General features: G+C 37.9%; 2 protein-coding genes across 3 annotated transcripts in view; one reads left to right on the top strand and one right to left on the bottom strand.

Annotated features, from left to right (window-relative positions):
• LOC116315937 (synaptic vesicle glycoprotein 2C-like) overlaps positions 1–12,702 on the top strand; it is a 36,419-nt gene extending 23,717 nt beyond the window's left edge. The window contains exons 4-13 of one of the 2 annotated variants that reach the window (XM_039614458.1): positions 1,270–1,403; positions 2,816–2,905; positions 2,991–3,101; positions 3,223–3,311; positions 4,558–4,722; positions 5,999–6,132; positions 8,106–8,309; positions 8,465–8,624; positions 10,019–10,234; positions 12,687–12,702. In XM_039614458.1, coding sequence (XP_039470392.1) covers positions 1,270–1,403; positions 2,816–2,905; positions 2,991–3,101; positions 3,223–3,311; positions 4,558–4,722; positions 5,999–6,132; positions 8,106–8,309; positions 8,465–8,624; positions 10,019–10,202 — 1,271 coding nt within the window. In that variant the 3' untranslated portion in view covers positions 10,203–10,234; positions 12,687–12,702. Of the gene's footprint in view, positions 1–1,269; positions 1,404–2,815; positions 2,906–2,990; positions 3,102–3,222; positions 3,312–4,557; positions 4,723–5,998; positions 6,133–8,105; positions 8,310–8,464; positions 8,625–10,018; positions 10,547–12,686 lie in introns of those variants that run through there. The other variant, XM_031734383.2, reaches the window with a different exon arrangement.
• A 3,384-nt stretch (positions 12,703–16,086) lies between these two features.
• Positions 16,087–18,573, bottom strand: LOC116315914 (proteinase-activated receptor 3-like). The gene is made up of 2 exons (XM_031734359.2): positions 18,371–18,573; positions 16,087–17,876 (listed from the first exon to the last, which is right to left on the bottom strand). Exons 1-2 carry the CDS (start codon positions 18,435–18,437, stop codon positions 16,810–16,812), a joined length of 1,134 nt encoding a protein of 377 aa, XP_031590219.2. The 5' UTR covers positions 18,438–18,573; the 3' UTR covers positions 16,087–16,809.
• Between the last annotated feature and the right edge of the window lie 1,374 nt (positions 18,574–19,947).

Here is a 19,947-nt window from a genome sequence, read left to right as displayed (position 1 = left end):
TTTTCCACACGCTTCTTGCGACCCTGTTGACTATTTTGAATGAAACGCTTGATTGTTCGATGATCACGCTTCAGAAGCTTTGCAATTTTAAGACTGCTGCATCCCTCTGCAAGATATCTCACTATTTTTGACTTTTCTGAGCCTGTCAAGTCCTTCTTTTGACCCATTTTGCCAAAGGAAAGGAAGTTGCCTAATAATTATGCACACCTGATATAGGGTGTTGATGTCATTAGACCACACCCCTTCTCATTACAGAGATGCACATCACCTAATATGCTTAATTGGTAGTAGGCTTTCGAGCCTATACAGCTTGGAGTAAGACAACATACATGAAGAGGATGATGTGGACAAAATACTCATTTGCCTAATAATTCTGCACTCCCTCTATTGCTACAACTTGTTGATGGTCATTGTAGAATGTCTTTTGGAGCTTTTGAAACTTTTAGAGAATTCACAGAGTACTTTTGGATTTCATGTTTTTCAGATTTTACTATTGGAATGGAGCCAGTGTCAAAAGATCTCTGTTCTTTTTCAGCACACATAGTGACCCACATATTGTTAGAAAGTGATAATTAAAGTATTTTTGTTTTTTAATTAGATCATTTTAAAGACATCATTTCTTGTCTCTTTTGTTTTTTCTATGATGGGACCAAATCCTAAGGGGACTCATTGAAGCTCTACTAGAATGCTATTATAACATTTTGTAGAGGATTAAATCTTTCTAACAACCCATTGTGAATACAGTGCATTAGACACCACAAACTGTTGTTTTCAGGCACAGTTTTGTAAAAGCAGCTAAAGCAGTTTAAATAACCACACCTAAGTGATTTTCCAGTTGGATGTCGAAAAATGCTGAGTCATGTGGTCTGGCAGTTCAGATCAGCTGATCTGACGGGAATGCTGCAGCTTGACTTTATGGCCTACCTGAACTAATGCAATGGTCAGTTTTGGAGCCTATCACAGCTACAATAGGGTGGGAGCCAGGGTACACCCTGGACAGGTTGCCAAGCTGATGCAGGGCTAACACAGAGAGACACACAACCATTCACGCTCACATTCACACCTATGGGGAATTTAGCGGTTAACATAATCCCACTAACTGCATTTCTGTCCAACCTTGAGGGACAGAAAAAAGAAACTACAGCAAGTATACATGTGTGCTTGAATTTAAGTTTTATGTCTTCTCGTGCAACGAGGACTGAGCTCACAACGTGATGCTATGCCACATTATTTCTAATTGTCCTTGTGTGTGCATGGTTCTCTGTGCAGGCTGGAGTTTCAGCATGGGATCAGCCTACCAGTTCCACAGCTGGCGAGTGTTTGTGGTGGTGTGTGCGCTGCCCTGTGTCTCTGCAGTGGTAGCTCTCACTTTTATGCCTGAAAGCCCCCGCTTCTACCTGGAGGTAAAGGAGATGTTTAGTATATGAACTGCTCCTGCTTGCTTGCAACTTGTTCATTCTTCTTTGCCATGAAGCTCAATTAAAATCACATTAGTGAGCCATACTGATGGACTGGGTAACATGCCTTCTTCATTATAAAGAAAACACACTCTTACAGAGAACCATTAGCCTTATTATTTAAAGAAAAGAATAATTATGATTCTTGTTGTTCTCATACAAAGTCACACCGTAGTGAAAAACAGTCTTGATGCCATTTTTTAAGCCAATTTTTTTCTGATTGGCAGCCCACTAAGATACATATTAAACTACAGGTAGGTGAGCTTTAGCGCCCTATTAGGCAAGAGATGAAAAAATTACAGTAATTACTTACGTATGCTGACCTCATTATTTGAAACTTAAACGCTCACTACTGTAGTAGTGTATATAAAGAACATGAAAATGGAAAGTAAAACTGTAACAGGTAAATTTGAAACTTTATGAATTTTTATTTATTCTCTATTATTTCTGATCATTATTTATTATTACAAATAAAATGTTCATAGAGGGAGATGCAAAGTGTACTACTAAGACTTCCACTGGGGTGTAATAAACAAAAAGAATTAGAATTTTAAAGTTAAAAGCAGATGTTACAAAGAGTCTGCAGTTTTAAATGTGTTACCATTCAATGGAGAAGTCTCCTCTCCCTACACACAGTGGAATCCTAAACTCCAGATGGCTATTGTAGTGAGCATTAAATGCTTCCCATTTTAAGACTTTTATACCACCTTGGAGGAATAGAAGTCTAAAGGAGTCTCTGACAGAGCCTGTTGTCCAACTAGTATGTTGTGTAGCAAGAGTGTGTAGTGTTGTTCATTGCAATGACCACTTTGTGTCGCTTCCCTCTCTACACAACACATGTAGGGACCTCAGAGTATTCCCCATGGAGCTCAGCCAGCCTTTATCAGTTTGTTCAGTTTCTTAGAGTCACTCTCTCTGATGCTGCCTCCCTAACACATGGCTGCAAAGAAAAAATAAATCACTGGCACACAATGAAGCTTTTTTTTTTCACAAAGTGGATACCATCTGTTAGATGCCCTTGCATGAAACTGAAGTTTATGTACAATAATTGTTTTATATTATCCTTTTATCAAAAAGAACAAATTAAATGAAACAAAATCGTTTTGCTCGGAGAGGAGCAACAAGCTTATTTTCATCTTGCTCTTCTTAATAAGCGTACTTATTAGGACAGCAGTGTGGAGATTCTGATGCTGGGGTTGGGGCATAGAGGTGAAGGTCGCACAGATATATAAATCGCATACATGTGCTATTTATTTATTTTTATAAAAACAGACATTCAGTGCCCACTTCACTGTGTATATGGAGTGTAAATATTGAAATCCAGCATATATATCCAAATTATGTTAACTATTCCCCAGATGGGTAAACACGACGAGGCCTGGATGGTGCTCAAACACATCCATGACACCAACATGCGTGCCCGTGGAGAGCCAGAGAGAGTCTTCACTGTGAGTACACCCTGGGCTTTGCACTTCATCATTCCTGCTGCTGCAGAGCCATTGGCAGGTGACCGATCAGTGTCTCCCCCTGCAGGTGAACAGAATAAAAATCCCCAAACAGCTGGATGAGCTGGTAGAGATGCAGAATGAGTCAGCCAACCCTGTACTCAAGGTCCTCTTCAAGATCAGGGCTGAACTCAGAGGAGTAGGAGACTCTTTATCACCTTTTTGTTAACCTTCACTTTTTTTTGCTGCACTTTCTTTCATAGTCAATATTTATGGTTGCTATGAATAAAATTCACCAAAACCTTTTTCTTTTATATCAGATCTGGTTGACATTCATGAAATGTTTCAACCACCCAGTGAAAGAAAACACTATGAAGCTGGCTGCAGTCTGGTTTACTTTGTCCTTTGGGTAAGAAAGTTATTACACATCCCATACAGATCTACTTCTGCACTTTGAATGTGTTTTTACTGTTGGCTTTGATCATGTTCAGATATGCTGTTTTTAGCTCTGGATGATGCATAGCTGAATCACTAGAATTTTCCAGCTTAATATAAATTTCTGTAATGCGCTTGGCACCAAAGTAGATGTTCTCTCACTTATATCTGCCTGATGAGCCGTGGTCAGTTAGATTACATTTAATTTTTGTCTTTCATTGCTTTTATTTTACAACATATTTATGAGTTTTCCTGTTACACACCTACTATGATTGACTGGATTTTTTCCATTTGACACCCAAGTCAAATACAATGATATTTTTTAAAAAAAAAACTGGTGTTTAATTACACCTCATACTCTACCTGCAAGAAAACATCAACATCAGGGCAATGGCTTTGAACTTGTGCTGACTTAACACTGCACTGTCCTAATGACTTTGTGGCAATTTAGACAAAGCAGTATCATTTAAACATCTACTACAGGCTGATTCCAGTTTATTGTCTTTTACCTTCCACCTAACCATCTGCATGTATGTACACCCAGACAAATATTTCTCAGCAGAGATGTTATGCAGTAGTGTTGCATCTGACTCTTGTTCTTTTAATATAGAGCCTTGTGGAAAGACAACTCAAAGAGAGATGTTAGCAAAGAAAATAAAGAAAAAGACAGGAGCACTGGGAGCCTGGCTGTACTGTTAAGACAGAAGCAAAGGAAAAAAGCATATATTGAGATGTAGGTGAGTCTGGGCACTAAGGAAGGAGAAACTAACGCGTATCGATTGGCTAGACAGCGAGATAGAGCCAGAAAGGATGTGCAGCAGGTCAGGGTGATTAAAGATTGAGATCGAAATGTGTTAGTAAGTATAAAATGTGTGTTAAGAGGATGGCAGAAGTACTATGAAGAGCTGATGACTGAAGAAAATAAGGGAGAGAGAGAGACAAGTGGAGATGGAGTAAAGATGGTGAATCAGCAAGTGTGGAGGATTAATAAGAACAAAGTGTGGTCAGCTATGATGAGGATGCCGAGTGGAAAAGCCTTTGGTCCAAATGGGATACCTGAGAAGGTATGGAGATGAGAGAGGGCAGTGGATCTTTTAACCAGTTTGTTTAACGCAATTCTGCAGAATAAGATGATGGGGAATAGAGAAAGTGATTACTAGAGGCTATTAAAAATGACCATATGTAACACAATTTAATACAGAATCTTTTGCTGTGTTCAGGTACTACGGGCTGTCTGTGTGGTTCCCAGATGTCATCAAGCACCTTCAAGCTGACGAGTACGCCTCCAGAGTAAAGATTCATAACAATGAACGCATTGAAGACTTCACTTTCAATTTCACCCTGGAGAACCAGATCCACAGAAATGGGGTCTTTGTAAATGACAGGTACGGCAGGTTTGGTGCACAAACTGACTTCTATTTGAATACTTTCCAGTGATCTTCAGCTCTCTCAGACACCGATATCAAGAGTGGGAGAAATTATTAAAACCAGCTGCAGTGTAACACATTGTGATCCTGTAAGCGTCTTTTAGTACAACGTTGTGTTTAAAGCTGCTTGTCCTGTTGTGGGATAGCAGTACTATTTGTCATTCCCGCAAACAACACACCACTGCAGGTAATATAAATCTTTCCTCTTTCTCGTCTGCCACCAGGAAATTAAAAAGCTTATCTCTCTCCCTTATTCTTTCTTATGGTCTCTCTTTCACCCATATACACACATCTGGTCCTCCTCCTCCTCCTGGTTACAATTCTCACAAAGAGAGCCGAGCGAAGACACATTGATATGCTGTTTTTGTTCTTTTTGCCTTCTCACTGGAGACCAGAATGCATTTATTATAAGAGATTAAATCAAAAACAGTATCATGTACTGTGCATCGTGGTGTGAAATAGAACACATAGATAACTGACTGCTAAGGCCAGACATCCTGAAGGGAGGAGATGCTGGTGGTTTTCAAACTGTGGGACATATACCACTGGTGGGGAATAGATCCACTGCAGATGGAGTGCAGCTGACCATGGAAAAATATGGAGTGGAACTGAGCTGAATAAATATGTTTTTTGAAGAGAAAATAAACAAAAAACAGTTTGCTGATGCTATCATGCTGACCAGCACTTCAATAAAATTCAACTTGGATTATTTTTCCTGTTCCTGAATAATAATAAAAAAAAATGTGGACAGCATTATTATTATTATTCTATTAGTATTAGTATTATAAAGAATATTATACATTCTGGTTTTAAGTGCTTTATCTGTTCAGTTACAGATGTCCTCAATGCCTAATTAATTCAGTAAAAAGTAAAAGGCATTGTATCTCAAAAAATAAAAAAATATTAGTAGAAATATTTCAAATTTCTGCTTAGGATTTGTATCAGGTTAAATGCAGCTATTCCCTTCCATCTAGAAGCCTTTGTTACATCTAATTTCTAATATTCCATCTTAAGAAGTTTGAAATTGGACCGTTTGATTTGCATTCAGCAATTCATCCCTGCCTTTGTTGTCTGTGCAGTCACTGAAATAGTGACTCTGCATTTCGCTTTCCCCGGTTTGAGGGAAAATTATCTGTCATCACCCTAATTGTCAATAATATGTGTTGCATATCCCTGTCAGTAGGTGCTTCTTTCTTGCAATAACTCTATATAACTTTTTATTTTTATTTTTTAGGTTCATCAGTATGAAATTTAAGGCAGTCACATTCATCGACTCATCCTTTCTCAACTGCTACTTTGAAGATGTCTCCTCAGTAGGATCCTTTTTCAGGAACTGTACCTTTGTAGACTCCTTCTTTTACAACACAGGTAAACCACATCTGTAAAATGCACACTTATTCAGGGCACTTCTCTTCTGCCTGTCCAGAACAAAGGTACTTCCTTCCACCCCAGAAAATCCTATTAGGCTCTTGTTGCCTTAATCATAAGTCTCACTCAGGCTCCGTGCCTCTGTCTGGCAGTTCATTATGGATCCAAACTTCTTGCTCAGAGAAGAAAGAATGGTTTTGAGCATTTATATATCTCTGTGTTATGCCTCTAAATTACTGCTTAACCTCTGTGCCCCCTGCACAGATTGCCTCTCTGAACTAACTGTGACTTTATTTAACAACAAAAAAAGTGGGCCAAGCTGTGCTTCGGAGGACTGAAAATGGCAGTTTGTAACCACATGATGACTCCTGCAGTGATGCATTTTCTTATGTGATTGTTTAGTCAGACAGTTATTTCGAAATATTTCTCTGTGCATGTGGATTCTTTACTAAGGCGGTCTTGCTGATTACTGTTTTCTTTTTCAGAAACAAATGTAAAATTGCAGCAGCACCAAAAGTGTCAAACTGTACTGTTGATAAATCTAAGTTATGAAAGTGTAATCCAGTTATTTTAAGGCTGACAAAGAAACAAGTTGAAACAAAAGGCAAAAGCAGGAGAGGTGTTTTAAATGGTCTGAGAGAATTGGAGCTGAATCAGATCTTGAGGGAGCACATGGTAGAAAATCAGTTCCCTTCAGCACTCAGGAAAGCGCTGAACATAGCAACAGCAGGGGCACGTCGGGTTTGCCAGTAATGCTCCATGGGACGTGAAGTCTTTTTGCAATTTGAAATGTGTCTCTAGAGAGCAGAATTTCACGTGTTGTGTTTGAGAGATGCTCTTCTGCATACCTTGGATTTAACGAGTGATTATTTGAGTTACTGCTCCCGTCCTGTCACCTTGAGATGGTCTAGCCCCTCTCCTCTGGCATCAACAAAGCGTTTCTGTCCAGAGAACTGCCACACAATGGATGTTTTACTCAAACAGCATGAACCAGCATCGTAGTTGTTTAGTCTGTCCTTTAGTCTTTAGTCCTTTATCCTGCAGAGAAGACAGACAAAGAACTCTGGTAGTGCTGCAGTAATTTGGCTCTCTGTAGTAATGTTAAATGGACTGTGGTGTCATTTCCTATCCTGTCCAAGCAAACTTTTTAACCAGTCAGTATTCTAATGATGCATAGCATCATCGCCATCAAGTTAAGTGCTGTTAGCTTTTTAGAGGACTGCATGTAAAGGGTTGTTCAGACAGGAAGAAGCTAGCAGTTATTTAGCAACTTATAAAGACATCATGGAATGTCAATGAAATTCAAAAATTTGTAGCAATGGCAGGCAAAATAACTGTTAGCCACATAAACCAGGCAAATCCCAAATCATAGTTTTCTCAGCTAGCAGGCAAAACATGCTATACAAAGAAGCTAGTTAGTTTAAACTGGCATAATGACTGGAGAAAGAATGGCTTTGATCAAATGTGCCTATCAATACATCTGAAGCTAACAAATAGCTAACATATTAATGAATGATGTCTTGTTTCTTACACTCATAATCTTCTCTTTTTTTTTTTAACTTTCTCGTGTTCTTGGGTCATTTTTATGTTTACCCTTTTTTGTCAGCTCCATGTCAACATTCATCTGTCTGCTTCTTCACATCTTGCATCTGGTCTTAGGTTATACATTGTTCACTTTTTTCAATTAGTTGTATTTTATATAGTTCTGAGCCCAAGAGTCATGATCAAATTTGAGATTAAAGCTCATTTTTGTCTGGATATAATAAAGACTAAAAGAGTAAACACTTTTAAATTATGAATTTTGTGCTTTTGAATATACTGTTAGGTGTTGGTTTCCAGGTTACAATGCATAATGTCTTGTCTGCCACTGTTCGAGTAAATAGCAAGTGGTAGTAAAACGTGACAATCAGATACAAACTTTTAATCCCGAGTCAACATGTAAAAACTTTCTTCTTTATCCTCTACATTTACAGATATTGATGACACCAAGCTGACAAATTCAAGGGTGATCAACAGCTCTTTTCACCACAACAAGACAGGCTGTCAGATGACATTTGATGACGATTACAGTGCCTACTGGGTCTATTTTGTCAACTTCCTGGGAACGTTGGCTGTGCTTCCTGGAAACATTGTCTCTGCTCTCCTCATGGACAAAATAGGACGCCTAAGCATGTTAGGTAGGATTTCCTTTCGATGTGTGATATGAATAGCAATTTTTCCCCTTGTTGTTCTAGTGTCATGTGCAGTTGGCTTTTGTGCCTGCAGTGACCTCTAGTGACGTGAATTAAGTTATTTCAAGTTTAAGACGTAAAACTCATGCTGTGCTCTGCAGGAGGTTCCATGGTGCTATCAGGCATCAGCTGCTTCTTCCTTTGGTTTGGCACCAGCGAGTCAATGATGATCTTTATGCTCTGTCTCTACAACGGCCTCAGTATCTCCGCCTGGAACTCCCTGGATGTGGTCACCACTGAATTGTACCCAACAGACAGGAGGTGAGTGGTGCACTTACTGCATATACTAACTTAGAATACAGGAAATAGTGTGGCACTGTGGTTTATCACTGAGCAAACCAATATGTGTGCAAAATTTTATCGTGTCAGTTCACCCATATGAAAGAAAGATAAAGAAGAACACGTCTTTATTATTTCTTGTTTTTCAAGACTTTTCAACAACTAGTCTTGCAGAGTCCTAAGGCCAAGAAACATTACAACAACAAACAAAAAGTTCTGGAACAAAAAAATCGAGTTTTTTCTCATGCTATGAAGTTTTGCTTTGATCTTTGAATAAAACTAAGCAGTGCTGTGCTATAACACTGATTCAAGTTGTGAAGTTTGGGGAGTGATAAATAATTTCAAATTTACTTTGATATGTAGCAACCTCGAATCTTTTATTAGTGAAAGACTGAGGACATTCACAGACTGTAATGTCACTTCACAGTACTGGAAGTCTTTTTTTTGTCACGACAGTGGACTGTTTAATTCTAGACAGAGGTTGGAAGTAAACAAGTACAAATACTTTGTATTTTGTACTAAGTTGAATTTTAAGGCACCTGTACTTGAGCATTTATTTTTCTGACAACTTATCACTTGTACTCTCTACAGTTTAACATACAGTAAATACCTCTACTTTTTACTACTTACATTTTCACAACATGCTCATTACTTTAGGTTGAAAATATCTGAAGGGAGTTATTATTTCCTGTCACTGCAAAAACCAACTAATGTGAGCCTAAATGGAGAGCCCATACTCAAGACAATACATGCAAATCTACAAGATGCACTGTGGTGTGTTTAGAAGTGGCTCTCAACTTTGCATCCCTTGAAATAGCCATGCTTTTCACAGAAGTCACATCAAGCTTCACAGACCATATTTGGAGGTCAAGACATTAGACACAGTAAAGGCATAGGGAAGCTGGTCAGTGTTCATAATAAAACGCCCGGTGCAGAAATTACATCAGAAACTGTATTTCAGGGCTCATGTCAGTTTTTATTATGAACTATAGTAAATAAAACAAAAAACAACAACTTCTAAACAACATTTTAGAGATTTTCAAGATTTTCAACCTAACTACAGATGATTTCTCACCTCAAATTTATTCTATAACTGAGTCTGAGTGATTACAAAAACATGCCAAGGCTTCTGTACTATCTACAGCTTTTTCTGGCTCTCTAAACTGGTGGCAATCAGGAGATTTGACTTTGTATTAGTAATCAAAAGTTCTTCTGGTGCCCTTGATTACAGCAAGAACTGAATAGAAATTAAATTTCTGCACATTTGGAATATTTGGAGCAGTATTTTTAAGAAAACATGGTGTTTCATGTTGTTCAGAAACAAATGAGACATACTTATTGTACATGTGTAACCCTCTTCTCCTCTTTGTCTGTAGGGGCACAGGATTTGGCTTCTGTAATGCCATGTGTAAGCTGGCAGCAGTGCTGGGCAACCTGATCTTTGGCTCTCTGGTTGGCATCACCAAGGCCATTCCCATTTTGCTGGCATCATCCGTGTTGGTTGGCGGTGGGCTAGTGGGGCTCCGACTGCCAGACACACGTGCCAATGTCCTCATGTAAACCTCAGCACAGAACAGTATGTTGTTTACCAGGTATTTTCTCAGTTTACTGAATAGCAACTTATTTATAGAAAGTGATTTGTTAAAATATTTTTGAAACTAGCTTTGCAGTTTGTTTTTTTATTTACTTTTTTTCATAAAATATGCGGAATATGTTCACAAACTCAGATTCATGACGAGTTTTATTATTCTGTTATTTCTGAGAGAAATACCTGGTAAATTAGGATAATGAAATGCAGTTTTGCAGAGCAGTAGGTGTACAGAGGAGCTTCATTTAGAATATCAAATGTTATGCCAGTGACTTTTTACCAGAGCTATTGGCATGCTTGCAGGAATTTGGAGAAGAAAAAATTCTTTTGAGAAGTAAGCTAAATTTATCAGTGGCCATTAAAGTCTTTATAACAGCAGCTCATTGCAGCTCAGCACTACCATGGGCGGTTTCACACATGCAGCCCACAAATGCATGTGCCAAAGCTACAAAAGGCTTGGGCTTCTAGCAACCTTCCCCTTCCGAGTTCCACTCAGTTGTGTGCTGATTAAAGGAAATGTGTGACATTTTTGTTTACATGTGCATTTGGAGCCACCACCAGCAGCTCAGGTTTGCCAACTGTCAAGCTTTTGGCATGAGACACTTGCTTTGAGGCTCTACCTCGTGTGGCTCATGCTGGTCAATAATTTGCTTGCCCTTAGTCAACAAAGGACACACAGTCCAAAATAACTGAAGATCTTTCATGCACGATTGCACAAAACACTGAGCACAGGAGTTCAGTTTCTTGCTTGCAGCTGTTTATAGGAATCTTTCCAGTGACTTTTTACTTAAATTTGTAAAAGTTATATAGCCGAAGGATCCATATGAGCATCTCCAAAACTAAAGAGTTAAAAACATTTATGAACATGACACACAAGTGATAAACATCTGTCAGCAAATGATGCTCTACTTTTTCCCAGACAGGTGATGTCACACACAGTCACAGTTTTCATGCTGCAGTTTAATTACTTGTTTAGCCTTCTCTATTATAGCTATTAGGACATTTTTAATTTACTGTGTGTACAAGTCTCATCTGTTTTCTAAAGTTTTTATTTTTATTTGTTTATTTATTGTAGACAGTTTTTCATTCCATAGTTGCTTTCTGTAGCAGTAACCTTTTTCATGTATCAATGTGTGACTGTAACTACATATAGGAACAGTTACCCTCTTGTAAAGTGTTGGGCAATTAATTTTCTCAAGGGGCCAAATTAGAAATTGGGACTGTTGTGGATGTCTGCCCAATAAGTTTATAAAGATATAAAATTAAATTGTGAGCAAAACTGAGTTCAGCTTATTAGTGTAAGCCTAATAAGTAGTCCCCATTTATTTATTGGCCCCTTGAGAAAATTATTTGCTCATACCTCATGCTATAGTCATTACAGTAACTATGACCAGTAACAATGAAAACACTTTTAATGGTATATGGTACAGTTATCATTGGACATTGGTTAGGATCTTCAGTGTTCATTATAAAATCATGAAATATCATAAATAAACCTAAAGCAAGTTTGTCATCAACATATAGCACCAGGATGGGGAAGGAGGTATTGTTTTGAGTTAAAACTTGAAAGTTGGCAATGTTGGCTTGCTTAAAAAGAAATTATTTATTAAGTGTTTATAATTAGACAGGCTGTTTTATTATTTATTTATTAATTTATGTCTTATTTATTGCTTTACCAATGTGCTTTTCTTTTTTTTGTGGTGGCGATTTACTGTGTTTGAACTTTGCTCCTACAATTTTCACTCCATTGATAAAATAGGTTGATGATACTTAAGCCTTTTGCTGCAATTTGCAAGAATAACAAGGCCATAAAAATCAATAATGATATATACAGTAGTTTAGTCCAAACTGGCAGCTTCAGCAGCTACATTTCTAAAGTGAAAAGAAGTTTACATTTTCTGCTTTTTACAGTAAGAGACATTTTTGGGCCTGGAATCCTTTTGTCTGAATGCTTCCTCTCTGCATCTCTCATGTCTGTATTGCTTAGCTCACCATGAAGGGCTTTGCTCTTTCTTTTAATTCCATCTGCCAAAAAGAATTTATACTGTAGGAAACGTCTGTTGGTATCAAATTATGTTTTGGATCTTTTCCCCCCTCTCTATCTGTCTCATTGTCCTGGTTTCTTCATAGTGTCACTTGGTCTGTTTTGTCACCCTGTTTATCTCTTCCTGCCTTGCTGCTGCTCCGTCTGAAACTCAAAGGCCTTTCTCAGATGTCGTGCCTCTCTTACCGTCAAGCCCACCTCTCCTTCCAAACCTTGCTGGAAGCTTTGCTGCTCTATCTTTCTTTTTTCATTCCTATCTCTTGATACTGCACTGAGCACATCTGCGTGTCTCTCTCTCTCTCTCTGTCTGTATGTACAGCTGTGATCAGAAGGTTGTATACACTCATCATGGCCATGAATATCATGGTGAATTTGGGCTTTTAATGATTTCTTTGAATGGTTCTTTTTTCAGGGTGGAATGATTGTACCGCACACATCTTCATTTACTTACCTAAAAATAAGAAATGGCTGCACAAGGTGAATTTTGTTTTTATTGTCAAATCCACACAGATTTAAAAGTGTATATACACCCACTGAAATTGGTTAAATGACTGTTAACAATTTGTACCTCAATCAACCACTTTAGTAACCATCAACAAGCTTCTGGCATAATTCTAGTTGGACATTTGACCACTCTTCTTAGCAGAAGTGTCAGGGTTCATCTAAACTGGTTAGTTGGGAAGACCATTTCAGAAGTATAATGTTAGCCTGCTTAAACTGTTCCAAAACCAGCTTTGATGTGTGTTTGGGGTCATTATGCTGTTGGAACACCTAGCTGTGCCCCAGTTTCAACCACCTAGCTATTGATATCAGCTGTAGTTGAAGAATTCTGAGGTAATCTCTCTTTTTTATTATTTCATCCACCGCACACTCTATCAGTACACTGGCAGTAAAACCACCACTGAGGATTATGATGCCAGCCCCATGCTTGCCATTTGGTAGAGTGCTCTTAGGTTTGAAAGCCTCATGTTTACTGCTCCAAACATACCTCTTGTCATTGTGGCAAAACAGCTCAGTCTTTGTCTCATCTGACCATAAATCTTTCAAGCTTGAAGGTGTCAATTTTGGTTCAGGGGCTTCTTTCCTGGTCCACAACCTCTCAGGCCATGGTGATATAAAACTGGCTTCAATGTGGACAGTGATGCTAGTGTTCCAGCAGTTTCAGGTTGATTTCAGACTTCCTGAACAATCTAACTTATTTCCTAACCACAGAAGCTTGTTCAGTGCTACCAAAGGCCTCTAGTCGAGGTATAACTTGCTAAAAAAAAACATTTAACCAAATATCCAAAACAAATTCTAACTTGTGCACACAATTTTTGTGTTTTAAAGGACTAAAGAATTGTATGCTGTACAATTATTACATCCTGGAAAAAAGGACAGTTCAGAGAACTCATTGAAAGCCCAACAGATGACACTGATGCCCATGATGACTATGTAGAACTTTTTGACTACGACTGTAAGTTTATTGCATGTATATCTAGACTAACACTATGTGGACAAATATTTTTTTTCTCTTTTTTTTCTTAAACCAAGTAACTGATGTTTTTAAATTTTGATTTATGTCATGAATTGAAGCTAAAAGCCATGTGTAAAAGGCCAAGTCACCCAAATTCTAAAAAAACAAGAACCCCCCCCCCCAAAAAAAACCTGTTTTCCTGGTTTATATTTAACATGCTAGGATTGTAAGATTGCAAATACAATTTGTTTGTGATGCTCACTTATTTAAGATTTTAAAGACTCTTCAGCCTTGGATGCATTGCACTATCGTGCTAGCTAAGCTATCATGTGCATTTCCTGTGCTAGCATAAATATTTTGTAGTCCAGTGCAGACAAGTGCAGTCAGTGTCTTTTGGAGGTGAATGTCATACAAGACAAAAATAACCATCTAGCTAATTAAACATATGGAGAAAACTAAATGAACTGCTTTATTAAGTAGGATACATCCTCTGGGGAACATGAACAATGACATATTTCAGTATGGACCCAAGTAGTCACTTAGATCCAAAGTGGACCAACTTTGGGCCTAACTTTGGTTCACCTTCCAAAATCAAGCACTGGGGGGAGTCAACAGTACAGTTTATCCTGAAATACTAGTTATTTTTGGATAATCCATGAAAGTCGGCTTCAACAGTATTTCTTTCTTAATTTGCAAAGGAAACACATATATTTGGAAATATTTACAAATCACACTTTTCAGCACTGTGAGCACCACAAAGAAAACTACAGTGACCTCAGAGAGGGATATCTAATAAAATAAAACAAAAAGATATTTGTAAAACATTATTTTTTGTGACTTATATGCTTGAATAACCTCCTGCTTCAGTGCTAATGAGTTGATGTTAACACACATTAGGTCATTAGTAAAAAATAAACCTATAGTTTGTTCTGCATTTGTTCCATCATACAAAAAATCATTGGAATTTCATAATTTTTGTCAGCTTTGGTGATGCTGTTATTGTATGTTATGTTATGTTTCTCATGTCTCATATATATCTTAATTTTTGGTGGTAAAGGACCTATTATTGACCGATTATTTCCTTTTAAACCAATATAAATGGACTGCAGCTGTTTCAAGATATGAATCTGCTTTCCTGTGTTTGATGCTTTATCTCTGTCTGTCCTCGGCCTTGCCTTGTGGCTTCTCCTTCGCTCTTCCACTTGTGCTGAACAAACCCGTTATACTGTACATCACAGTTTCCAGACTGAAATCCTGCATGTTTGTTACTCAAGTCCCTCTGTTTTGTGTGCTATATGCCATTTTGGTGTCTTTGCTGTTCCTCTATGGAGGTTAACAGATGTGATTCCCGGGTTAAAGGTGAATGTATCATTCTCGTGTGTTGTCAGGTTTGTTGTGGACAGGTGTTCCTTAAACTGAATTGTTCATCTGTGTCATTGTGAAGGGGCATGCTAGTGATGAGATGACTGTATTTACTACAAACTGACCTCCAGCAGGGGTTGTCAGATCCGTTTTTTGGGTGATTTCCAGTTAGATTAGTTATTATTGTCACTGGAGCAAGGGTTAAAGTGCCAACATTGAGACTTTCAGATCTGAAAAGCCCTGCTGTCAAACTACATGTGCAGATGTGTGTGTAAAGATAAAAATCTGACCTTGATATGATTTATTTTGATAAGGCTGATAAAAAGCTCTAGTGAATGCAGTGTAAAGGTGGATTCCTCTGGTATCTACATATTGAATAAAGAGTTTCATTTGAGCAACTGTTGAACTTTCATTTTTACCAGCAGATGGTGTAATTCATATTAAATTGACCAAAACATGCAACTCTCTCTGCATGCCCTTATTCAAAGACACAGTTAAAGAATCTTTAATGAAGAATAAAGATTAATGTCAGCAAACTGTCTTATCATTAATGTCAGTTACAGCCAGAAGTGAGTCATAGACACAATTTTAACATAGTAGTAGTAGACTTTTCTACTCCTCAGTGTCACTTTACTGTACATCCTGTCAAGGGCTGGTCAGGAAATACCAAGTCAGTGGTAGAGAGCAGAGAGAAGTAGAGTAGTTTAATAACTGATTATCTATTTCAAAAGTTCACAGGAAAGCTGTAGATACAGAAATGTATAGAATATAGTTATATACTACTCTAAAAGTTCAAAAATGTTGTGAAATCATTTTTTTTAAATATAGGTGTATAGTATTCTTACTTGACACATTTATTAAATATATTTATTATTTACTTTAAAAAATAATATACATCCTTTCATCTTCTATATACACCCATATACTATATACATATACAAATTGATATAAAAACACACAGCGATTTGTTTGCAAAAACAAAGATTATTTCAAATTTTGATCATTATTTTGTTTATTTTCTGTTTGATTGTTGTGGATATGGGATGCAGCTATGTTTTAGCTAAGGCCCATCATAACATTAACTTCCAGTCAAAACTTCAGGGTAGTTACAAAACAGCAAATAGTAGGGAAATTACTGTAAACACTGTAGAGAGAAAAATGAAATTCAGGGAACATGAACATGTGTGGATGCGTTTTACACTAATGAACTGTTTATGCAGATTACAGTACCTTTACTAAAATACTATTATAATAACAACCAAATGGCAGACACTAAAACTCATATTTTATGTATCACGACACTACATTTTTTTTCAAGAAACTTGTGAATTACAGTAAGCATAAAATGACCCTACATGCTGTAAATCTTGCTGCCACTACTGTCATTAAACAGGAAAATGTATTATGTACATATATGTACATATACATTTGTTTTCTTTTTTCTTTTACACTTTCAAGTTTCTTATTGTTTTCCAGTTTTTAAATATAGCAGTTACGTGGGTGGCCAAAAACAGAACTTTTATAATAAAACAACAATTATGACTCATAGAATAAGGTTAATACAACAATAATGAAATCCATTTATAGTTTTAAATGAAAAATAAGGTGCTTTTGATCTCTCTTTGGATTCCAGCCAAGGAGAACATTTCCCTCATCATCAGCCACAAAAATAAGAAATAAGATCACTTATTTTTTAACACTATTAAACAGGTTTCCATTAGAAAGATATGCTCAGCGTCTTGCCTTTGAAAGTCATAAAGTAAAGCCTGGAGCTTGCAGATTTGGACATGATAACAAAAAGGAAGGGATCCAGACAGGCATGGACACAGCACAAACACACTGCCACATTAAAGTACATATACAGAGTTTCGGTTCCATCCACAAACAGTTGGACGTAATGGACAAAGTGTAAGACTCCAGGGGGGACAAAGCACACCAGGAAGATACTAAACACAAGTGAGCTGGCCTTGATGTACATTCCCCAGTCAAAGTGTGATCTTGTTAACTCGTTGATGATTCGGGCAAAACATGCAATTGTAACCACCAGCGGAACCATAAGAAATAAGATGATAAGAATCAGGTGATAGTAGAGCAGAAAGATATGAGAGCTGTGATCCAGGGGCAACACATCATGGCAGGTTGTGCGGTTGAGCTGAGGAAGCCAGTAGCTCTGCTGGACGATGAGCTCTGGGATGATTGCGACACCAAACACCCCCCACAGAGCCAGGGTCACCCAGGCAGCGCACAGCCTCTTGGGCATACTTTTGTACATGAACGGGTATACCACAGCCAGGTAGGTCTTGATGCTGATGCAAGCCAGCGTCATGGCCGAGCAGTAGAGATTGCCGTAGAAACATGCCGTAACAACTCGACAAGCAGTCTCTCCGAGAACCCAGTGGTTTCCATGGAAATGGTAGTGAGCCTTAAAGAAGAGGGAGAGGAGGAGGAAGAGGTCGGAGACAGCCAGGCTGCAGTAGAGGATGGCAGAAGACACCTTTCTGATTTTAGTCACTAGCAAACACAAGATACTGACGTTGGCTGGAATCCCGACTATAACCAACAACATGTAAATAATGGGAATGACTCGGGTGCTCAGAGAACCACCGAGGTACCCCACAGTGCTGTTGTTGAGCAAGTGCAGAGCTGGAGGGGAATAAGTTAGAAAGGAAGCCTGAGTCCCATTTAGGAAGGGCTGAATGTTAATCACTGGGGCCCCTTTAAATGTTCTGGGGATGGGAAAAGCAACCTCAGAGCTGTTTTTCTGCTCCCTCCGCCTCTTTTGTCCTGCAAAAAAACAAAAAAAAACAAACCAATGCAAAAATGAAAATTACTGCAGTTCATTCAAAATATAAAGGATTTTCAAATATATTTGTACCAACACAGATTTCAAATGTACTGGTTCAAAGTATCTATACAATGTGCTAGGTATTTAGATATTTAATTTCACCTGTAGCCAAATGCTCTCAAAACACTTTTGTCTGACTTAAATTTCACAAACCAAAAATGATTAGGAAACTCAGAAAATACCAAAAAATCCTCTCACTGAAATAGCTGGACAATATGATGTCAAGATATTGAAATATTAACTATTCAAAATATATATATAATAAACAATTCAGGGTCATGAATCTGCTTCAAATCCTGTTTCAGCCAGTTTTTACCAAACAGTCATTCTACTCGCCAACCCTCAGCAACACCCCCAGATGTTTTAGATTATCTCTCAAGTCCATGAAACTGTTACTTAAAGCTGTTGTTGAATTTTGACAAGCTTCTCCTACCTTTTTTCTGCTGTGTACTGCTTATACAGAGGACAAAAACGAAGAAAACCAGGAGTAGTTTCCCCATATTTTTCTTCTTGTTGATCGGCTCTCAGCTTAAGAGTCACTAGCAAGTCTCTTCTTTGTTTGTTTTCACTGCTTTTTTCTGTCACCCCAGTCTGCTTCTCTCCGTTAGCTCTGTGGGAGGAACTTGAAAGCCGACCCTTGTAAGAAAAAAACAAAATCACACGTTCACCCAACACAGAATTACCTTTGCTTTCGTTTTGAATATGAACCACAATGGGTTTAACTTCCCTACACTGTCTCCTCTGTTTACTGCATAACTATTTTATTGCTGCTGTATCTTTGCCAAAACAAATACTGATCCACTTTTTACCTAAAATCTCAGTACTTGAGGAACTTTCTACGCAGTTTTTCCCATGTGTATTGTGTATCATTTTCATTGTCTTAAATAGAAATGTTCAAATGTACATTTTCACACAGTTCTCCTAGTGCTGCATTCATTCCAGTTAAGTTATATGATGCCTAAGTTTGGAGCTATGAAAAGAGGTAACACAGAAAAAGGAAAAAGTGGTGAGGCAAGGAAATGCCTGTGTGAAGACGATAAGCCTGCCTCAACATGAGCAGCTTTGTCTTCCTTTCCTTTTCTGCAGCTATTTGTGGACAGGTACACTTACTAAAAACATGACTTATTTTGGTTCAGAAACCTTTCAGAAGATTTCCGTTACTGCAGTTTAAGTTGTGCTGTGTTTTTGGCATGTTATTTATATTTTAATTTTACATTTACAGGAAACTTAATATGCTTGAAAGTGATCAGGGTTAGGCAGATCAGGACACATGCTGGTGAAAGGATTGTTTGAGTATTTTCTCTGCTTTTATCAAAGAATATTTTATTATTGCAGACATCCAGCTGATCACAGATGTGACCCAGGCCTTGTTTTCGGCGTATATTTTTAACAGAGGGAAGAAGTAACATCAGTATCAGGGTCTGTTGTGCCCCAGTGATGACCTCAACTTCCTGTTGTGACGTCAAACTCCAAATGTCACAGATGACTCAAACTGAGACAACCAAATGCTCCCCACTGTAGTCAACTTAATGGAAACTTTAGAATGTTCTTTCCAAACTTGAGGAGGACTAACAGGTTATGTTTAATCTATGTTTCAGTGAAAGTCAGAGACCATCCTGCCCTGGTTACATTTCTTTTCTTTTTTTTCCTCTTGTCTTGTCCGGCAGTGTGTCAATTAGAATTGTTGTCTGAAGGCCAAAAAAGGCCCAACAGATTTACTTTCCAAAGTGGACCATTATGATATTTTCCATAATGTTACACTTGATAGTCATTAGGATTAGGATTTTTTTATTTTGGATTATTATAGTTACAACACACAACACTAGGGGATGGAGAAAAAGAAGAAAGAGAAATTGGGAAGAAATTTAACACAAGGAGAGGGAGAGAAAAATAGAGGAGAAGAAGAGGGATAGAGACAGAAAGGGAGAGAGGGAAGAAACACATATTCTGCTTCAACACCTGCCACAGCAGAGAAATCACAGAAACAACCGACATATGCATAAATAATAG

The sequence above is a fragment of the Oreochromis aureus genome, linkage group 7, assembly GCF_013358895.1.
Source record: "Oreochromis aureus strain Israel breed Guangdong linkage group 7, ZZ_aureus, whole genome shotgun sequence".
Classification (NCBI taxonomy): domain Eukaryota; kingdom Metazoa; phylum Chordata; class Actinopteri; order Cichliformes; family Cichlidae; genus Oreochromis; species Oreochromis aureus.
The sequence above is the reverse complement of the archived record's forward strand: the minus strand, read 5'-3'. Positions and strand labels throughout refer to the sequence as shown.

Bases quoted from the DNA above. Each gene is read 5' to 3' on its own strand.
- LOC116315914 (XM_031734359.2), bottom strand. From the start codon at position 18,437: ATGGGGAAACTACTCCTGGTTTTCTTCGTTTTTGTCCTCTGTATAAGC. The intron at 17,877-18,370 runs GTAGGAGAAGCT...GTTTTTTTGCAG, and splicing joins CAGTACACAGCAGAAAAAAG to GACAAAAGAGGCGGAGGGAG.